Source organism: Microtus pennsylvanicus, chromosome 9, assembly GCF_037038515.1.
Source record: "Microtus pennsylvanicus isolate mMicPen1 chromosome 9, mMicPen1.hap1, whole genome shotgun sequence".
NCBI lineage: Eukaryota > Metazoa > Chordata > Mammalia > Rodentia > Cricetidae > Microtus > Microtus pennsylvanicus.
This window is the reverse complement of record NC_134587.1, coordinates 15,508,067-15,531,182: the sequence shown is the minus strand read 5'-3', so window position 1 is coordinate 15,531,182 and position 23,116 is coordinate 15,508,067. Positions and strand designations below refer to the sequence as shown.

At 37.3% G+C, this 23,116-nt stretch overlaps 1 protein-coding gene and 1 long non-coding RNA gene across 2 annotated transcripts in view; one reads left to right on the top strand and one right to left on the bottom strand.

Annotated features, from left to right (window-relative positions):
* The window catches only part of LOC142857206 (uncharacterized), a 69,404-nt gene that overhangs the window by 19,092 nt on the left and 27,196 nt on the right, over positions 1 to 23,116 (top strand). The gene's annotated exons all lie outside the window — the stretch shown is intronic.
* Positions 2,673 to 23,116, bottom strand: part of Scn9a (sodium voltage-gated channel alpha subunit 9) — a 124,907-nt gene continuing 104,463 nt past the window's right edge. Inside the window, exons 19-27 of the mRNA XM_075984995.1 lie at positions 21,129 to 21,283; positions 19,383 to 19,556; positions 15,767 to 15,889; positions 12,166 to 12,447; positions 11,405 to 11,458; positions 10,439 to 10,576; positions 7,686 to 7,790; positions 7,151 to 7,421; positions 2,673 to 6,125 (exon numbers count right to left, since the gene is read on the bottom strand). Of these exons, the coding sequence (XP_075841110.1) occupies positions 4,933 to 6,125; positions 7,151 to 7,421; positions 7,686 to 7,790; positions 10,439 to 10,576; positions 11,405 to 11,458; positions 12,166 to 12,447; positions 15,767 to 15,889; positions 19,383 to 19,556; positions 21,129 to 21,283 (2,495 nt within the window). The 3' untranslated portion in view covers positions 2,673 to 4,932. The remainder of the gene's footprint in view (positions 6,126 to 7,150; positions 7,422 to 7,685; positions 7,791 to 10,438; positions 10,577 to 11,404; positions 11,459 to 12,165; positions 12,448 to 15,766; positions 15,890 to 19,382; positions 19,557 to 21,128; positions 21,284 to 23,116) is intronic.

Here is a 23,116-nt window from a genome sequence, read left to right as displayed (position 1 = left end):
TCTATTAATTCTACTGTATATTACATGACAATCATTAAAAATACTGGATGCTCTAAAGCCTACAACCAGTAACTGATGGAAGCAGATGCACTGATTTACAACCAAGCACTGACTGATGGCTAAGCTCTGGGGGCTTAGTTGAAGAGAGGGAAGAGGGATCCTACAAGCAAGGAAGGTCAAGGTCATGATTGGGAAAACTACAGAGACAGCTGACACAAGCTAGTAGAAGCTCACAGACTCTGGAAAGTTGGGGAGTCTTTCATGGGAATGAACTAAACCTTCTGAATGTGGGTGACAGTTACCTGGCTTGATCTGTTGCAGGGACCCTTGGCTGTGGTACCAGGACATATCTTGGGTATATTAACTGACATTTTGAAGTCCATTCCCCATGATGGGATACCTGGCTCGGCCTTGATACAGGAGGGAGGAGCTTGTTCCTGCCTCAACGTGGTGTACCAGACTTTGTAGACTCTTCAAGGGAGGCCTTACCTTATCTGAGGAGTGGATGGGGGAGAGTGGGCTGGGGGTAGGTGAGACGGTGGAAGAAGGGAAGAGAGGGGGAACTGGGGCTAGTATGTAAAATTAAAAATAAATAAATAAAAATTACTGAATGCTCATAGTTAAAATACAGTAGTTTGTATTCATTAGATAGCTAAAATTTAGAACAAATATCCACATTTTAAAAATGATTTAAACTTTTGTAAATGTCTAGGTTTTCGGACTTAAACACATTGGTTCAATTTACAAATCACAAAAACCCTACATTTGAAATATTTGTATATACAGCACATCACTAAATATTCATTGTTTACAGCAGAAGGCATGAAACTCTTCTGGGAATATATTTATGCAGACTCATATGAAACAGGAAATTTTGCCATTATTGAGCATGTATGTTGGCTAAGTTGTGGTTCTGCCCAATGTACAAGTAGCTGGGACTCCAAAAATCCTTGGTAGCTCTTGGAGCGCCACCCTAACACCACTACTGAGCTAAGTTTTTGATGCTGCGTTGTTGGTAACAGCTTGAACGGCTTCACGGTAATTGTTTTATCCTAACCTTCCTACCATGTGTGAAGTAGCACCCTCTCGTATTTTCAATGTGAACAGAGGTCCACAAAAGTAACGTATCCAGGAGCATGGTTTGTTTGGAATCCATATATGGCTCAGAATCACGCACACACGATATTACTTGTCACACGTGCTATGCAGCTTAGCAATGCCAAGACAAGAAGAAGAACAAGCATACATTACTTTTCTTTAGCTAAATGTTTGCCTTTGGTCACTTCCTGTCTCAATATCTCCCCCTATACAAACTCCCTTGTGGAACTGAATGAATTATTTTGGAACTCCACACTTCTCTTCCTCAGCTTTTGTATCCAGGACTCATTACAATGAAGATGTTCCTGTTGCAAAGACAAGGAAAGGAGAGAAAAAGAAACAAAGAAAAAAATACTAACAATTATTAAGGATGCCATAAATTTACCCTTAAGCATACTGAGACACAAAATAAATATGACATCTTTCATTTTTAGTGACTTTTATTTTAGATTCTATTAACAATTATAGCTACAATGTAATGTTGACAAACTGAAACATTTTGAGCATTCGTGAGTCTATGGGTTTTGTAAACAGCATTCATATATGCATGGCTACTTATTCATGTGCTGGGAGCAGTTCTTGATTGTTTTCATCAGGAAACTAACGACATAGTGAAAACATATACTGAAAAATCGATGGCTCTACACGTAAGTTCTAAACCCAGGTCAGGTACTGACCGTCCTTATTTAGCTGCCCCCCTTTCATTACTTCAATTAACGTTTGATAAATTTGCTAGTGTGGATGGTTTTATTTACATATGCATTTAATTTCCACTCTTATAAAACTGTCAAAATTCTACAAAACCATGCTAGATATTTATGACCGCAAGATGTGACAATTTGAAATTTGAAATAGCTCACAGATTTCTTTTACTATTTGCAGTGGAAGAGACAAATTAGTTAAATGAGATTGTCCTGTTTTCACCCAAATTATGTGGATGGATATGCGTTCACATATGCTTTCTATATCTTCATTTATATAGTCAGCATTTTATGTCAATAGGTAAAATAATTTTAGTGGATATACGACTAGTAGCTTCAGTGGGATGACATTTTATAATTAATACAAACACTAGCCAATATGAGAAAGGGTGTAAGCTTGCTTTAAGCTTTTACTAAATGTTATTCTATTGTCAAATACTATTTTTAGACCAGGCAGTGGTGGTGCATGCCATTAATCTCAGCACTCAGGAGGCGGAAGAAGGCAGATCTCCCTTAGTTCAAGGCCAGCCTGGTATACAGAGTGAGTTCTAGGAAAGCCAGGGCTACCGGGAGAAATCCTGTCTAACAAAAATACCATTTTTAATGGACACTATGTCATAAGTAGTGATTTGGAGGATAAACATATTTGTATGTATAAAACTCAATATCACATTTAAAATTATGTAGTTCAGAATAAAATATGTTCAGCACGAAGTAGAAAAAAGAGAAACTTTATAATTGTTATTTTTTGCAATGCTAAAAAAAAGTGTATTGAGGAACCATTTGCCAATATATTAAATTTACATAAAAATCAACCACGGTAAAAACATTAATAGCAAATCACAGGTAATCTATACCAAACATCTGCACATACTATATCCATAAAATATTTACAATGTAGTTATATTTTTAATGGGTGCAAAATAATGAGAAACTGATTTCAACTGTTAAACAAGCTAATTTCTTAGCTGAATGTATTAAAGCTTGTTACAAATGAAAGGTTTTGTGTGGCTCCCCAAATTAAGCCGACCAAACCTATTCTAGCAGCTTAACAGATGCACAGGGCTCTATATTGCTGAGCTGAGCACTGTTTGGAATCTTCTGTAGAAATTAAACAGTAGCCCCCCAAACTAGGCTAAATGGTTAAGCATAGATGCAGAGAGCTGTCAGTCTTACACTTAACTTCTTAGGTCCCTTAGACAAATGGGTGTAACGAGACTCTTCTCTAGGACACTGTACAACGCACCACAGTGGACAGCATTCTGAGCAAGTCTGTATAATTATATCTTTCTTCTTGTTCTTATAGCTTTGCTTCTTCACTCCCTCCTTGCATTCCCCATTCTCTATCTTTGTCTCTTCATGTCTCTAGTAATGTTTAAACTTTTCTTTTTATCTGGGCAAGAAATAAAGAATATATGTTTTGATTACTTATTATACCAACACTTGTGTTACCTTTGAATTTCAAAAGCAATTTGATGAAGTATGTTTTATGCAGTTACTTCAAAGTCTCCCTCAGAATTGTCTCCTTTTACTCAGCTCTATTTTCTCTGCAAAGATAATGTGTTGGAAGAACGGCTTCATCTTCTTAGAGTAAAATTACGAGAGAATGAGTCAGGGACACTTCTGCTTACCAAGGGCTTCAGAAACATAAAGTTTTTGATTTCCAATTCTTCGTAGGGTAGTTACAATCAGCTCGAAATCAATGGGCTTTCAAAACGATAAGCCTGGGCTATTTTCCTGCTCAATGTAAAGTATATTTCATATCACAGATTAGAATATTAAGGAGGAAGTGTCAACTATGTTATTTACAGATGAAATAATAGAGGTCCAGAGGTCTACTTCCACAATCAGGGAAATTAGTGATGATAAAGCAAGCTGCTGAGACTTGCTCTCTGAATGCTGTTTCATTCATACTGCACACCTGGTGGGCAGGTATTAAAAGCCTGGTGTTCCTGGAAACTTGGGAAGCTGCCAAACACATTAAGGATAGTATTTAAGAGATCTGCAGTACATACTGTGTTCCGGTCATCTGCTCAAACAAGTGCTAGGGTATCAAGTAGCTAATTGCATTTCAAGGTGCATTTCATTAAAAGGAAACATTAAATTTGCTTAGAGATAAAATATGACGGACCAAAATGGCATAAGAAGATAAATGTGACAACTGGCATTCAGAGTTGAGTCATTAGCTGTCTTATTGGGCAAGTTGGATGAAATAAATGTAAGTAAATGGAACTTTGCAGAATATTTCTTTTGTTAACAGTCTTTGTGTTTTATATTATGAAATGTGATATATATAATATTTCCAATAATGTCTCAAGGTCCGTAGTTATTGTACATACAACGTGGGATGTAAGAAAGACAGGCTAACTGTTCTCAGTGAACCTAAAGTTCGAGTTAAGCGACTGAGGTGGGAGAATCAAGTGAGCAGAAAATTCTGCAGATGTCATCATAAATCAAAGTGAATGCTAATCTATGCAAATGCAAGTGATTTCTCAAATAAGTGGCCTACATATGCTTCAATCCCACGACATCTTATAGATACCTATAAATTGCTTTTGATGCAATGTAGGGTAAGTTAGAGCACCTCAAAATATAAACTGAACTCTAGTTACGGATAAAGAGTCTGACTCCCTAATAATAAGATGTTTTGACAAAAACTTTCATTACTAATTCCCATTACTGTTACAAGTAATTTCATTTCAAACCAAAGGCAAAATATTTGCACTGAATTCCCAATCATAACTAATCTTGTTTGTATTTGCGTCTGTGTGTATGTTTGCGTCTATACCTGAATTTCAATATTTAGATGGGGTACACACTTAATTAGAAGCTAGAGAAAAGATATGGAGATAAAATGGTCTCCATGGTTTTGAGACTTGTTAAATGATTAAATCACCCTTGATTGTAGTAATGATTATTCCCTACAGAGTTACGCTCATAATTCTTATAGAATCATTTACCAATGCAAAAATAGCCATGTGCCAATGCTGCCTGCCCGATGCTCATTGGATCAGAACTAGGGGCTGGGCTGCCTTTGAAAATGTTTGGATAAAAAGAGTTTGGCATAGAGCTCCGTGAAAGAGTCTAATTAACACCAGTGAGTCACCTTCACAGGCTGTAAACACACGAGGCTCTATTCCCCGCTTTCTTTCCCATCTTTGCCTTTGTCTTCCTTTTCTGTTTTGTCTGTCTCGTATTTCTCTTGATCTGGCTTAGTGACACTGTCATACGAAGGTGGAGAGACGGCAGAGGCAGTTGCGTCTGTCTTTTCTGGACTTGAGTTCTCAATAACATTATCAAAAACTATATCTTCTTTATTGGGCAAGTCATCATCCCTGTCTCCATCTTTTATGTATATACTTGATATATTCTTGACGTTTTGCCGAAGGCGGTACCTTCTGTAAGCACGCTGAATGATAGTAGCAGACACCTCCTCTTGTTTCCGTTTTAGTGTGGTTGTGATGGGTTCATAGGACACTTTGGAAGGATTTGCGGACATAAACCTTTCTTCCATCTGTGAACGAAGAGAATCCATCTCTCCACTCTCACCCAAAACCCTCTTCGTAAAAGCAAATAAGATGTCCAGGCAGTGGATGCGGTCTCCGCTCACCATGGGCAGATCCATGGCAATGAGCTGGACTTTGTTTGGCTTTGCAATGAGAAGGGGAGGATCCAGGGCAGCTGCAAAGTCAGAGAGCTTGCAGAACTCTATGAACTGAGTGGCGTCGGGGTCGAACTTCTCCCAGACCTCATAGAACATCTCAAAGTCGTCCTCACTTAGGGGTTCAGTACTTTCTTCAGTGGCAACGCTGAAGTTCTCCAGGATGACAGCGATGTACATGTTCACCACCACCAGGAAAGATATGATGATGTAGCTGACAAAGTAGAAAATCCCCACAGATGGGTTCCCACAGTCCCCTTCCACTGAACTTCCTGGATGAATTTTTTTGGGATCACAGTCGGGAGGTGCACTATTGAGGATGGGGGCCAGCAGCCCATCCCAACCCGCCGAGGTGGTGATTTGGAACAGGCAGATCATGCTGTTGCCAAAGGTCTCAAAGTTGAACATGTCGTTAATGCCAGCTTCCTTTTTAACGTAGGCAAAGTTGGACATCCCAAAGATGGCGTAGATGAACATGACCAGGAAAAGCAGGAGGCCGATGTTGAACAGCGCAGGAAGGGACATCATCAGAGCGAAGAGCAGGGTGCGGATGCCCTTGGCACCTTTGATCAGACGTAGGATTCGGCCGATCCTGGCCAGGCGGATGACTCGGAACAGGGTAGGGGACACAAAGTACTTCTCTATCATGTCGGCGAGAAACATTCCTATGTGGGAGGGGAAAAATAAATGGAAAGTTTAGATACTTATGTGGGACAATATCACGAATCTAAATAGCTTCGTCCTCCATCTTACAAATTCAAATTTTCTGTTCTATCTTGAATTCAGTATTTTAGCAAATAACTGCTTGTGACATTTTTCCATCTTAACTAAATTCATGGATGCATTTCTCTCTATTTTTGTCTATAAGATGTTTTTTCATTCTCTTGAGACTAACGTTGTGTCATGAATAGAAAGGATTATGCACCCTCATGCTCAAAAATCTATTTCCAGGACTCAGAATGGAGTTCAGTGCTAGAGCCAGCCTTAAACTGATTCTAAAAGATGGAAAAAACGGGAGGGAAATAATTAAATAAAAATTTAAAAATTATACAAATTTTCTAACTTTTTAAATTTTTTTTAAATTGGGTCTGACCATGTAAGTTTTGCTCTTGGCTGGACTGAATACTGCTGTGTAGTGCAGGCTAGCCTGGAACTTCAAAGAGATCTGCCAACCTTTGCCTCCCCAGTGCTGTGATTAACCGGGGCACCACTCCAGCTGCCCCACATACCGACCTTTGATTTTTATGGCTATCAGCTGAGTCAACTACTAATTGTAAAAGTCTAGTGTTTAGTTTCTCTGAATCTTTTGACCTTTGATTTTAAACACTGTTCTGGCTATTGTTACTGCTGTGTTTTCAGTCTGTAACCACTGTCAGATGAAAAGGTTCACTGCTAGTTTTAGGGAAATTATAAATTAATTTCATCAAACTAGTCACCGAGGCTGGAGAGTGGTCACTCAGAGGTTTGGGGCTCTTGCAGAGGACCTGAGCTTGGTTCTCAGCTCCTATATCTGGTGCCTCTCAACTGCCTGTAACTATAGAATTCTGATGTAGATAATGCTTTCTTTTATGATCTCCCCCATTCATTCATGCTAATAATAATTCACTTGAAAGTAAAACAGATCTCAAGCCTGCAGACACTGCTTTGAGCAGCGTGGACTTTATCCACAATTAAAATTAAATGTCCTTACCTACAATGGAGAGGATCACTACCACAAAATCAAAAATGTTCCATCCCACAGTGAAGTAGTAATGTCGGAGGGAGATCAGCTTCAGCACACACTCCCCAGTGAACAGGATAATGAAGACCACGTTGATCCAGTACAAAACATCAGTCATGTAATCACTTTGCCCTTCTTTTTCTACCATCATGGTTACCATGTTGAGGCAAATGAGGACCATGATGGTGATATCAAAAGCTTGATTTGTCACTAAGTCAAATATACATCCTTGGAATTTGTTCTGCAAAACAAGCCAAAAATGACAGAGAATGCAGAATAAAATTCTCAAGTACTATCTTCATCTTAAAATATACAAGGGATCTATAAGGAGTTGGGGGAGGGAAAACATGATCAAAATTTAATGCACAAAAATTAAATAAATTTTATAAAAAGAGTAAAATATATTACAGTTAGGAAATGAACACAAATTAATATTGCATGTGTATGCACACATGCATACACACACACACACACACACACACACACACACACATTATATATTTACCCCTGGCCTAGGAATTGGCTTTTGTGGTTTCTTGGATCCCAGCTTCTTCATTGCATTATAGTACTTCTTCTGTTCTTCTGTCATAAAGATATCTTGACCTCCAAGGTAAAGAAACAAAAGAGAAACCCACTTAAAACCAGAATCAATGTGGAGTTCTTTTTTCTGATTAAAAAAAGAGTTATATGTTTAAATATAGAGATGAAATTTATTTTCACATGCCTATAATCTATACATAAGATGCCTAAAATGAATACCTATGTATAAACATGGTCATAATGTAATTCACATTTGTAGAGTACACACATGACCTTGATTATATTTTCACAGACTTACCTGTCTGTTTTGGTTTATTTACTGAGGTATCATTTCCTCTGCTAGTTTTATTACTAAAACATATTCCTGCTAAAATCAGGTGGATTAGGAATACTTAAAAATGCCTTTCATGCTTTTTCAAATGACTTGGATTCTCATCAGGAGTAGAGTTCTACAACAGCAACTAGCATAATATTAATTTTCTATTATTTTATGTTTATTTCCCCACATCGCTGTTTCATGAATTGAGAAAAGAAATAACAGACAGTGCTAGAAATGTATGTGCTGTTCTTTAGCTATGTCAGCATCTATGTGTGTGTACACTTCAAATTTTATAGATAATAACCATCTTATGTGTACAACATGTCTATAAAACATAGATGATTGCCTTTTGGTATTGACTTTGTCTCATAACCACAATATCTCATTATGCATGTTAATATTAAAATTAATATTAAAATCCAAGAAAATATGACATCTGAAGCATTTGGGACTCCACCATTTTGAATGGAGGATGTTTTAGTGTAGTTGCGCTTCATCTTCCTCATAAGGATATAGTTATTGAAAAGGGTTGTCATTACTCAGAATTCACACACAGGTGTCCACATCCATGTTCAGCTTCTTCTGAGTTTCCCATTCTGAAACGTCAACCTACTCATGGCTTACCTACTAACCTTCAGTCGAATGCTTGTGGTCATCTTTAGAAATGGAAATGTCATAGGAAAGTTTTAATGATGAAGAGGATACTGATAGAGATGATGGATGGTTGAGAGAACTGGCAAAATGGGAGTGTGCATCTCAAAAGGGTGGGCAGAGTCATAAACTGAAACTAAAATATTTGCATTTAAAATACTGAAGAGGCTACATTGAATCCTGGGTAATATGTGGGCTTTGAAGCAAACTGACGCCTTTTTGTGCTTGCAATAGTGAATTCTGTGCACTACAGGCATGCCAATGTGTGCACATACCTATCTATAGATGCCTAGCTGAAACCTGAAATACTTTTCTCTAGGAATCCTACTCCTATTTTTCCAAGAGCGTCTCTTCCTGTAGGTAGCACCAAAACCATAGTAACTCAGTTAATTTTCAATAAACCTAAGACATAGATTATATTCTCCTGCAGTGCCCAACAGCCGTGGTCATTCTTTGACAAATTTTCTTAATTGAATATGTTCTTTATTAACTATTGCCATGGGGGGTTATTTTAAATATTCTAAGAGCTGCTCGGGTGACAGATTCAACAGGGTGGAGTGGATGGAATAAAAGTTGAGCAAATATTTAGCAGATAGGAGATCTATTACTGGTTCTATTTAGTCTATATTACTTATTAGGAGTATGATTTAGGGTCAGTTGCTCATCCTGTTGTGCCTTTCCTCTTTTCTACTTTTCTTGCTGTTTTTTTTCTTATTTGTATTTATAATGGGACTAAATCCAGGGCCTTGTGCATCTTAGGTAAGTGCTTTACATATGTTAAATCCCCAATTCCACATCCTTTTCCCCAGGACATTATAGAAACAATAAATAAATAATAAACAATAAACATAATGGTTGACCTTGTAAGTTGAATTCTATCACCTTAAATATATATAAGAACCCTAATTCCTAACAACATAGAAAATGACCTTGATGAAAGATAGTGCTGTTGCCCAGCGTTGTTCACTCAAGAGGATGTCCAAGTGAAACAGAGCGTGTTAATAGTGTGATGTGATGGGTACTTATTAGAGGAGCAGACAGTATAAAAGGAGGGAAGGATATGATGATGGGTAGATATTAGATTTACACTGCCAAAAAACAAAGTCAGGCTTGACTGACAGGAGCTTGACTGGGGATACGTGGTGGATCCTCCTCTAGAGGCCTGGACAAGAGCAGGACCCCTCTATTGCTTTGATTTTGTTCTTTAAGCCTGTAGGGGAAGACACCACTGTTGTTTTGAGTCCTACTCTTTGTAGCATTTTGTTGTGACAGTCCAAAGGAACGACAGCTGTTATGTGGATTAATGAGCTAAAAAGCTCGGGAGAGTGATTGATGTGCACACTCAGGGGATCTTACTTTCATTAGCTATATTGTTCCTTATGCCACAACATAGGCGACCTCACCTTAGCAGCCATATCACATGTGATGGCCACCTACGCGCCATCTTAAAATGCCACAGAGCAATGGCTAGCAGGACAAAAGGATACTTCTAAAATAAATAAAACTACTTTGAAAGTAGCTCACTGGTTTGAATTAGTGACCTAGTTAGTGTTCAGTCCTTTATAGGCAACATCAGAGAAAACAGAATAATTAATGTTATGTTTAAAGCTATGACAGAAAATGATAGGATTATGTATATATGAAATTGTATGTTTGACCAATACTTTGAAAAATAAAATGTAAAGTAACCAATTAATTTCGAGTTAATTCTTTTTCAGTGCAATGAAGGAAACACTTAAAATACTTATCTTCTTTTTCTGTTGGTTGAAATTGTCTATGATGACACCAATGAACAGATTCAAAGTGAAGAACGACCCAAAGATGATAAAGATGACAAAATAAATATACATGTAGAGGTTGTATTCATATTTCGGCTGCTCATTTACCTGTGGAAAAAGTTAATAGCATGTTGACAATAAAATTAATTATTTTTACTGTCACATGTGTTGGCAAGGTAATTCTAAGACTGCTATCCTAGAAAGAGTGTTTCAGAAGCATTGTGAAAACTTCGTAGAATCACTGTTAAAAATTTATCCAGTAATAGCAAGTGTTTGATACTTACTCTGTATAGTCACACAATTTTAAAGTGATTTATAAAAGATATAATCATATGCAGAGCTTAATCTCAGTCAAATAGGACAACTCTCAGCTAAATGATGGAAAGAATACTCTTAATTTCCAAATTCATATTAATTTTATTATATTTCTATTGATTATAAATATGTTTACTGGATTTCAGGAACATAAACTAGCCAATAATCTTTAAGGTTTATTAGATAAGATTTTATTTCAATGTGCTTCAAAATATAAAACAGTAAAAAAAATCTGAATAAAGATAATTTCATATTTATTCTGATAAACTCGTGTTTGCTGTCCATTAGAGACCACTAGCCTATGCTAAGTCCTGATTGGTGAATAATCCTCACAACATACTCATGAGAGAGGCACTGGATTATTTCCTTTTCCCAGCAGATTAAACCAAGACTCAGACAGTGAAAGTACAGTGCTCAGAGTTGGTTGAAGAATTTGCGAAATGTAGTAGATCCAGAATTTACATTACAGCTAATCTCGAAATGTTATACTCCTAACCACTCGACTGCAGCAGGGTGGCAGCTTTTCATTATATTTGTACGTATTCATGGCATGCATGAGACCTGTGGTTCAAAATCTACTGAGTTAAACTTAAAAAAAAATTAAAATTGATCAATACTTACATTAACAGAGTCAACAGCTGCATACATAATATCCATCCAGCCTTTGAATGTTGCCTGCAAGTACATTTATAGAACTGTAGTATGGAGCCCAGACTCTAAAGTGATTATAAACAGAGCTATGTCTATTTAGTCTTACAATATTTACTTGTAGCGTCAAATTAGTTTTGTTCTATTTTAAAATACGAGTTTTACATAAAAATACTGTGACATTTTAAATCAGAGTATCATATTTGTTTATTTCAAATGTAAAAGCCGTGCTAAACCAGCTATAATTTTAAAAAAGAAGGTCATTATCTAAACTTTTTTCCTAATTAAACATTTACAAATTGTTACAATTTTTGCAAATATTATGAATTAATGCATATGAACTTCTACTTTCCAAAAGTGGAGAAGAATGTTATCGTTAGGGCAAGAAACAATTTGTCTCCATTTCTTCAAGGCTTGTCTGTGCCTCTAGGAAAGTCTTCTCATTCCCTTGTAAGATAAACATAGAAGTTTCACAATGGCTACTTGGAAGTTGATATTCTGGTGATGCCGTGATGGAGGTTCGAGTGAAAACAAACTTAATACTTTATTAATAAAAATACAATTCAAGAACTCTGTGCTCTTTAGCCATGCTGATAGGCAACACACTCTAAAAGAAAAGCAGGGCCATTGGAAACATTTCATGGCATCTTAATTTCTACCTAGCAGCTTATCTATCTAAACAATGAACGACACCCTCCACTCTGCACCAAGCATTCGTGAGAAGAATCACTTACAACTTGAAGCAGAGACAGGTAGCCGAGCCCAACGTTATCAAAGTTCACTTTCAGGTTTTTCCATCGGACATTTCCACTGACATTCATAAGGGCAAAGCACTCAGAGCGGTTTGCAACTTGAGCTGTGGGAAACCGTGAGCCATCTGTAGTGTTAACACACTCGTAGAACTTGCCAGCAAACAGATTGACTCCCATGATGCTAAATATTAGCCAGAATATAAGACATACGAGAAGCACATTCATGATGGAAGGGATTGCTCCTATGAGTGCATTGACCACCACCTGATACCAGAAAAAAAAAAAGGAAAGACTAGTTAAGATCCGTAGAAAATGTCAAACAGACATTAATACAAAATTCAAGGTCGAAGACCAAGCAATAACAGATCTATATGGAACAGCTGGTAATGGCTAGGAGTGTGCCAAACAACACCAGGTGTGTCCTAAGCCCTGGGGTTTTTGATTTACCAGTTTCATGATTAACAAACACGTTAAAGCTACTAGAATAAACAGAAGAGTAAATGGCCAAAAATGATAGTGCACTTCAAATAAACAAAAAATATAAAATAAAACCTTTAGAACCTGACGCTGACAGTACGAAGTCATGAATGTACAAACTTCAGAAAAGAGAGAAATAGAAACATGAATGGCAAAACCCAATGAAGTGTGTGTTTACAGTCTCACCATCCTGGAGTGACCAGCCTTCAGAAGCCCACTCTCCTGTATAGTGAAGTTGCTGGATTGTGTTTCACTGGGTTAAGGTTAGGAGTCCTTTGGTTGTTTGCCCTCTTTACGTTTTGATGATTCTACAACATGGAGGCAATTCTCTCGTAGTTAGTGTTCTAACTCTAAAAATGACTCCTATGCAAGTGACTGCCCGAGTATAGAGCGTGCTGGCCTCAGCCTAAACAAACATGCTCTGCAGCTTTCCTTCCTCCTTCCTTCTCTGCTGCTCCGCAGCCTTGACTTTGCTAAGGATCCAGTGAGTTCCTTGCTTCAATTTTCCTGCATCACAGTTTCTGGAGTAGTTCTTCTCTCTCTCCCTGGGTTTTCATAGATATCACATCCTTCAAAAAGCCGTCTTTCTTCTCACCCTTCAGCTCTCTTCCACGTTTGAGCATGAACGATTTAGAGCTAGTTTATGAGTGCTTGCGTTTCAGTTTAACGTGTTAAACAGGACCTCAAGAAACTTCCAAACGGAGACACGTTTAGGTCCCTGACTATCTGTGAATGAGTCTAGAATAGAGATAGGAAATATTCTTAAATTTCTTTAGCTGGTATGGGTCCCATGCCTTTATAGCCATCTGTTGCACATAAACAAAGGGTCCTGCTCTGCTTCTGTAGAACCTTTCTTCATAGCAACAGTCAGGGGACTGATGGTGACTTCCTAACCCCTCAGCTGGAACAGTAAGAATGACTCTGGGGAGATAGTCATGGCTCTGCAATATTACCACATATTGAGAACTTTCTTAAACGGTCACAGGCAGACAAGCGCCTATGTAGTACAACGGGAGGTACCACAAAATGCTGTTTCCCTGGCCTGGGTCGATTTACTAGCTGATGGGAAGGTGCGGTCTGTTTACCATTACAGTCTTCATTTTTACCAGCACAATAACTGATGTTTCTGTGTGTATTTACAGGATTATGGGAAAGGAACAGCGCCTCAGCATTCTGAGGAAACTACATTCAGATCTTTCAATTGTATTGTTTTTTTTTTCTTCCCCCAAAGTGACACTGCCGCTTGAAGAGATACTTCTGTTTTTAGGGCAAACATAAATAAATATTTGGATTCTGTAATATGTTAAAATATTTTGAATTAGATCAATCCACCTTAATAAAAATGAGCAAAAAACACTACTAGCCCCAACAACAAAAACACCCTGTAAATCGTAGCCTGGCTTTATCAGCAAATGAAATAGTTTTTAGGCACAAACATGATTTTTGCTTATAGAGAAACAATAGACATTGCTCAAATCCATGGGCCAATAAATATAACACAACATTCTACTAATGCACAAAAAAATAACTTAGAATTAGGAATACTAAATACCATCTATGTTCATAAAATGTAAAAGAGTTTTGCATTCTTACAGTGTTTTGCTTATGAATTCTTTTCCATTACTGACCTCTCACAAGCTTGGGAATCATTAACTGTATGTATGAGCTAGCAAAAGATTAGAGAGCTACTTAAACATGCAGAGTTAACAGTAAAAGGCTGAAGGTCAGAACGTTCTCTTATGCTTACATGAGTTTGGCAGGCTGAGTGAACCTAGAGTGGACCACGGGAGGCTGCATGTGTTGTGTGCACATGAGCTCATGTACATGCACAGGCTATCACTGATCCAGGTTCCTATGAAGGTGAGACATGTCTTCTATCATGGAGCTATCTCTCTAGTTCTTGGTTCTCTGAGATGTGATCTCACTACATGGCCTAGGCTAGTCTCTCAATCATGACCTTCTTTTCTCAGTTTTGAAAGTGGCTAGTCAGACTGAGTTAGAAGTCTGCGTTTCTGAAAATTCCCAGGCAATGCTGACAGCTTCCAGTATTCAATTATCTAAAACACATGAGCCAGATTGGTCTCCATGTTAAGTTGCTCTGAGGTTGCAAGTAAAGAAGCAAGTGAGTAAAATATGATGGGAGTGGTGAGTATGTAGTCATAGGTGAGAGGATGCTTGGGTATGTCTTGTGTTGAACAGACAAGGTAAATTCAAATGCAATTTAATGGTGAGGTGCTTGTATTGATGCTATGCTGTCTACTATACTCAAGTTGGTGAGTTAGGGATGAAAACAGGAGACAGAAGCACTCCAAGCTGAACGAAAAATATTGGCTGAGGAATAAGGCATAAATCTGAAGAAGAAGAAACTAAAGAACAGCGAGAAATAATGACTTGAGCTAAGTGCAAAAAATAGAGGCATTGTCTGGTATGGGTGTTAGGAAGAAGTTCCTGGTTTAATACAACAACCCTTAAAACTAGGCTGACTCTAGTTACTGCTTGTATCACGTTGTTTCTAGGGAATTAGTCTCTTCTGGGGCTATTCTGCAGCATATTACCAATGAACTAAACTCTTGGTACTTAGATTTCTTTGAATGTAATTTTGATACAATTCCGCAGAATTTGAATCATCATTACTTTGAGCATGAAATTAGATATGGTGGCTAATGTTACCTTACCCTCTTATCCTTTCTTATGCTCCCTGACTAAGGTTGTTCCTTTATCAAAAATCATTTGGGTATCTGATGAGGTAAATCATTGGTGTATATATGAGAAATAGTATCAGGACTGCTTGTGATATCATCATTTAACTCTAGCATAGAAAAATCTCCACTTTAAAAGAAGAAAGGCCACTTATTAGGATCATGTGATTTTCTATGTATATTACATAAAGGAAGAATTATAGTATTGTTTATTACTTTGTTAATTAGTAGGCACTCTAAAATTCTATGTGTAATTACTAGATATAAACATATTACATATGTTATGTATATGTACACCTATGTATTCAGTGATAGTCCACAATAACTACACACTTATTTTAGAACTATTCCGTGTTATACTTAAAACAACAAGGATTTTACAGTAAGGAATTTATTATTTTTCTTACCCTCATTCCTTCAAATCTAGACAAGGCTCTCAGGGGTCTTAGAGCCCTCAGTGTCCTCAGGGATTTAATGGGGCCAAGGTCTGAGTAGCCAAGAGTGTTGGCTACTAAAGTAACCAGAGATACCTGCAAAAAAATGACACTCTCAGTAACTATTTTAGTGAAGAGAAAAAACACAGAAATGAAAATTCAATTCTAAATCACACTAAGAAAAGTAAAAAAGAAGAAGAAGGTAATTTTCTCGATAAAGTTATCTAGTGAACACACTCCAACTAGGTAAGGAAGAAAATTTTAAAAGAAAATAGATCTTACAGAAGGTCAACCAAAAGAGGAAATAATAGAAGGAAGAAAGGCTACTTGCTACACCTAAACAGAAACAACACACACAACTTCGGATTTCATAATTCCTGGTTACCTATTTGTTTATTAAATATGAAAATTTAATTACAGCAACCAATGAGTTGTCTATTAAAATGAAACTGATGGCAAACTTAAGTGCGCTTCCAAGCCTGTAATAAAAGTATTTTAAAGGCTTAAATGGATCTAAACATGAGTATAATCTGTATTTGGAAACCACCTGAAGGTTCGTGATGGTGACGGACACAGTTTTAAAATAATATTGCTTTCGGCTTCAGTTTGTCAGGACTGTCACCAAAGATCAATCTGTGATAATTTAAGGGAAGAATTTTGAGCTACATTGAAGACTGAGTATGGCTACATGATTCCCTGCTTAACAATAAACATAAATTTATAATAATTGCATCATGTTAGGTCTAGCAGCTATGAAGGCCACCCTACAGGAATATGTAATAATTCTTTTCATGTTCTATCTTAAAAGAAAGAACACTTGCAGAAAAGAAATCAACATTCATTTGGGAGCAGAGCGTTGAGTTGTTCCACGAACTGAAATCTGTATCTCTAGTGCATTCATTTTCTGAGTAATTTTCGTTTATTATTTCCTGCGAGGGCCACTGCGTCTAAGAGTCAAGCAAGTCTTAAACACAGCTAATGTAATGTCAGAAGCACCGTATTTCTAGAGTATTGGATTCAGGTCAATTTCTGTTTAATTGTTTAAAGAGTAAAACTTCATTGCTTAGAAGTTAATGGCCGCTACTTGAAACAGGTAAAGTGCTCTGTGGAACTCATGCCCTTGTGTATTCAATTTGGAATAGCTCACTAAGTGGAGCATACATTTTTAATATCCTATAGCTAGGAGGACCCATTACTCCTCACTCCCGAATTGATTCTGCCATGCATGCTCATTATTTCCCACCTAAGGAAAAAGGTATGCTCTCTTTTCCATAGAAAAAGATTCAAAATTATTACTTAACACTTGAAATCTATAATGAAATACTAGAATGGTCCTTCAATGGTGTTGAATGTTCTGATAGTGCATACTGATAAACTCGAAGAACACTGCACTCCACTCAATACCTGGGAATACATGTCCATGTCCTCTCAGACTCTTTTTTAATAAAAAGGATTTCCTTTATATTTTGAAATTATAATAGTTAAATCATTTCATCCTTCCCTTTCCTACCTCCAAACCCTCTCACATTGATAAAGCAGTCTGCCTTCATCTTAGGCTTGAAAGCCATCTCATAGTAAAAACAAACTAGATTCTTTTCTATTTATGATTAAATCTGTTTCTCCAATCTGCTTTGTACCACCTGTAAATCTTAACGACAAATGGCTCTGTACTACCTGTTCTAGGAAAGAGCAACCATACTTTTGTTTCAAAGGTTATTATGACTTGCTGTTGTTATGATTACCTTGTATGACCACCTTGCCAGCATTTCTTTGTTTGAGGAATCTGTTATGTTCTGTTTCTGTAATATCACCTGTTAGCCTGCCAAGTCCTTCGTTTAGAAACTCAAACACCTGTACTTTAAAAAGTCTTTATCTTACCAATGTCCCAGGAAAATCCTTTTAGCTCTACTTTTAGGGAGAGACAGCCCACATACATGAAAAAAAGAAGCTTGCTTAATTGTTTGCTTTGATTAATTTGGTCATAATGATTTAGGTCAGTGGTCTTTTTACTTGCATCTGTGGGATTAACGATATACCCCTCCTCACTCTATTCAAATTTATGACCTCTTTTTTCTCTTGATTGTGGTTACATAAATCTCTCTCTCTCTCTCTCTCTCTCTCTCTCTCTCTCTCTCTCTCTCTCTCTCTCTCTCTCTGTGTGTGTGTGTGTGTGTGTGTGTGTGTGTGTGTGTGTGTGTGAGAGAGAGAGAGAGAGAGAGAGAGAGAGAGAGAGAGAGAGAGAGAGAGAAGAGAGGTGCCTGTGTATGTTCCTAAATACATAAAGTTGTAGGAATATCAGAAAGTACACCAGAGAGTTTTACTAACATGACTGCCTAAACTTAAGAGTTGAACAAAGACAACAATCAGAGATACACTAACGTGGACTGTAGCAGGGGGAGTGCTGGAAGTTCAAGAACCCTCCACCCTCCACAAAAAAACTACAGGCAATTAAGGAGATGGCAAAGGGCGGGGAATAATTAGCATACATGTGTATGGAATTGTCAACAAATAAAGAAGCAATGGCAGAAACTCACCATCTCCTTCTCTACTTTTCTGCTGAATATTGAAACTAGTGCCACACACATGGTAGGCAGACACTCTATAATTGAGTTCTGTCCCTAGCTCCCAAATCATTTTGTCTTCCATTAAAAATGGCATGTAAAATAAAGTATACTTAAGCATTTTCCAATATGCAAGTCCTAAATCACTCTCTGAACTTGTTTAAGTAGTGTTGACTTCTGTGCTTCACTGCGCTTCTGTAGGGGTGGTAGCTTGATGTTTGAGAGAAGAACAAGAATGACTCATTTTGTTTGCTTCATCAATGTGACTGAGATGAACATTCCCCAGCCTTTCTTTCCATCTAATACCAAGTCAGACTTAACCCTAAATTCTTACCTAAATTTCACCTACTATGTCAGATAGCTTGACTATCTCCCCTTCATCTCTGAATTTTATATTGTGAAAATTAGAGTCTTTTCTCCCCTAGAAACATTCATCTGTCCTTTTCTGTTTTTTCCTCTCAAAGATTCTCTGGTCTTCAATTTTTTTTTGTTAAATATTAACCAGAATGATATTCAAATCATGCACATTTTAAAGAAAATTATTTCTGCTTTAATTATGTGTAGTATTTTAATCACAGGTATGTCTGTTCACCGTGTGTATTAAGTACTAAAAGAGTGCATCAGAGTGCCTGTGACAGGAATTATAGAAGGTTGTGAGTCAACATACAAAGGCTAGAAACCATTACTGGATGCCGTGGAAGAGAAGCCAGTGTTCTTAACCCTTGAGCTATCTCTCTAGGCTCAAATCATGTATGTTTTTAAAATACCATTTCTTTTGTATTTTGAGAAACATATACAAACATAGGTTACAAGCATTTGATGGAGTAGTATAGAAGACAAGTTACATTTGCTGAAAGATTATTCCTCTATTCATCACAGGTATATCTCCATGGGCTACATTAATATTCTTAAAAACATAAATGGCCTTCAAGTAAAATAAGATGGCAAGATGATAACATAGAAAAGCATTAGTGAAAACAGAACATTTAGAATAAACAATCCTTTACAAATTATTCTAAAATACTTACATCAACAATTAAGAAGTCCAGCCAACACCAGGCATTGGTGAAATATGTTTTATAGCCATAGGCCACCCATTTGAGAAGCATCTCCAGGATGAAGATGTAGGTGAATATCTTGTCAGCATAGTCCAAAATAATCTTAATGGTCTTTTTCTTTTCAATGTATATGTCTTCAAAAGCCTGTGGAAACAGCATTCAAATTTTAATTCCTGTCCAGTCTAAAATTTATATTTCACCAGAGAAGCAGGAAATGTAATCCTGGTAGACACATAGCAGAAAACAATTGTGTGAAAACAGACTGCTACTTGACTCTAGTTTGCAGCTACTGCAGAACAGGTGGTTCTGACATTCTTTTCATTGTTGCCAAAGGCAAAGGGACTGCGAAAGAATGTGATTACACACGGCAAGTAATCCTCTGAAGAATCAGGTCTCTAAGACCCAAGGGTTCTTACTTCACCTTTCCCCATCCAAATGGAAAGAGAACCGATCCTTTTAGACCCGCATTCCAGGCTCAGCTCTCTTGCAAACCTTTGTAAATCCTCTACACTACTTCACACCCACCCCAAAGGCTTAGGAGCCTCCTTTGTTTTGTTTTGTTTTTTTCTCATGCAAGTAGCATTTACATTCTACAAGAACTTTTAAATAAGTGGAATGACACAGTAGTCATAGCCCTAAGTTTTTTGGGAAATAATTAAAATTGATCTAAAGAGTAAACTACTTTTAAATAAAATGGCTACTTATCAAAACCATCTTAATCACTAGAGTTTTCTCTACCATGTGAAAGAACTAACCACTTTTTTTGGGGAAAAAATGAGAGCTAAATAGCATAACTTTGGTGATTAACATTGTATTACCTGCCCATGGTCATGGACTTGATCCATTCTTACCCTCTCATCCACCCCCTCAAAAAAATTTAATACTTTAAAAATCATCCACAGCACATTCTTTTTTCAACTACTGACAGCAATATTGAAGCAGACTAAGGAACTAGGACAGATAGAATGGGCAGATTTGCTAAGACGTACAACATTAGCTCATGTTGTGAAAGTCAGCAGGCTTGAAGTGTGTGTGTGTGTGTGTGTGTGTGTGTGCGTGTGTGTGTAGTCTAGCTCTCAAAGTTTTCCTGTGCCTTTATCCCAGTCCTGAAAACTCATACAAGGCTCCTAAACAGAAACTATAGCTCTAAAACGTGACAAGGAAAGGGTTTGGTGCCAAAGAAGAAGTGTGCTCTTAGAATTGGGGTACAGGTTCAGTGTGAGGGGTAGCGAGTCTCAAAGATGAGACAAAATGCTCTGCTTGACCTCACTGTGACTGGTCCAGAGACTGCTGGAGGTCAAGAACACATTGCTCTGGCAGAGGGCCTAAATTTGGCTCACAGCACCCACAGTGGGTGGCTCACAATCATTGGTAACTCCAGTTCCAATGAACCGGGTGTCCCTTTATGGCATCTGTAGGGTGGCATCTTTTCACACTCTCAGCAGCACGCATGCACACAGAGCACACAGCTAAAATATAAACTAAATCTTAAGTCAGTGGCTATATATATATATATATATATATATATATATATATATATATAGAGAGAGAGAGAGAGAGAGAGGGTCATTGGACAATAATGCTAAGAAATAAATGCAAATGAACCATGTACACGAAAGTCTAGTGATTAATTTTCAGCAAAGCTTGTCATACTTACTTTTCCTTTTTGCATATAAAGATAATCATTTATGTGAATCCAGAGAGTAGCCGACCTACCAGGGCTCCGCTGCTGAGCAAGATCATGAGAACGATAAAGCTTTCGAACCAGCTGTGTTCAACTATCCTGTAGCAGGTCTTCCTGATGGTCCACCAGACTTTCCCTTTCCCAGAGTCTACATTCACTTGGCAGCATGGAAATCTCCGCACACAACCTGGCAAGAAAGACATGCATAGAACACCCTGAAGCTCAGCATAAGAGCTTGAAATCCATTACCAAGGGGAAACACTCTCCCCCGATCCCATCATTTTTACATTTTAATGTCTCAAGGTACCACCTTCTCTCATTTTCTAACTCTGACGGCATTGGGCATTGTTTAGCATCTGCAAATTCTCTTCGACTTGGAATATATTGTCACCTGCGATTTTCTGACTTCTTGATTTCTCCCACACCATTTAGATTGTTTAACGGAGAAATTTGTGAATGAATGGAACAAGCCTAACACTGAAGCAAAATTAATTTCAAGGCTTTTTGTTGCGTACAGAAAATATAATTCAACATGATCCTACTTCTCAGTTTAAAACTTTTGAGGGACTGGGAGTGTCGTTTAATTGGTATGGTGTTTGGTCCCCAGAACTGCATGCAAACAGGTTGAGGTGGTGAGCCTGCACACATGCAATCTCTGCAAAAGCATAGGAAGTTGAATGATATCCTTGATAATATACGGAATTTGATGCTAGCCTGGTGTACATGAAAACCTGACTCAACAGCAAAAGTAAACACAAACACAAACCATTTTGAAAAAGGGTATTCTGAAAAAAATATTGAGAAACGTAATGGGAAGTTTTTAAAGTAAGATAAAAAAAGGCAAACGTCATTAGAAGATGCAGATAAATATGTTTTATCTATTCTAGGGTAAAAATAACTTACTTGGGATTACCTTATTAAATTACCTTGTTATGAGAAACTGAGAACAATTTTTTATTGATTTTTATTGAGCTCTACATTTTTCTCTGCTAACAGCAGTTTTATTTAAAATATTTGGGCTTGTTTATTCATTTTTCCATCAAGTGTTTTAGTGTGTGCTTGCATATAGTTTCTTTTCCATAAAATTTTGTTCTTATTTAGGTTAAATAAACACAGAAGTTAATGATTAAATTGATAAACAACTAACATCAGACAAGTAGATGTCATTTTTGAAGAACAGAAGTCCACATAATCTGGCTTATGTTTTGAAAAATAGGTAGTAAGAGGCTTGCTGGAAGAAGCAGAAGCCCAAAATGAATTAAGATACCAGTAAGAGAAAAAGTTTAGTTGCAATAAAAGCAAAAGCTTGAAAGGAGGTCCCCTACAAAAGTGCAACAAGCAGTCATTGGGGGAATTAAAACAGCTCACAATTATGAAAGTGATATTCTTAGATACTCATGTGAAAGATACAATTATGAAAGTGATATTCTTAGATACTCATGTGAAAGATACATGGTTAGAGAAATTGGACAGATTGTGAAGCAATTTCATTCTGCCTCAGAGAATTAGATCATATAGTATAGAGGTTGAGGAGTAAGTGATAGATGAAATGATAGGCATTTAACTAGATATCCTCAACACTGTGTGCTGCTAGTAAGTGGAAGAGACACCGAAAGTCATTGAGCTTATAGGTTCTAATGCACTAAGTATCCTTGTCAAGGGGAAAGAACAAGAAACTAAAGCAACAAGAGATTTGAGATATCTAAATGTCCCTCGACTAAAGAATGGATAAGGAAAATGTGGTACATTTACACAATGGAGTACTACACAGCAGAAAAAAGTAACAACATCTTGAATTTTGCAGGAAAATGGATGGAACTAGAAAACATTATTTTGAGCGAGGTAATCCAGACAGAGGAAGACAATTATCACATGTACTAATTCATAAGTGGCTTTTAAACATAAAGCAAAGAAAGCCAGCCTACAAATCACAATCCCAGAGAACTTAGACAACAATGCAGACACTAAAAGAGATATACATGAATCTAATCTCCATGAGAATGTTGTGTGCAAGCACACC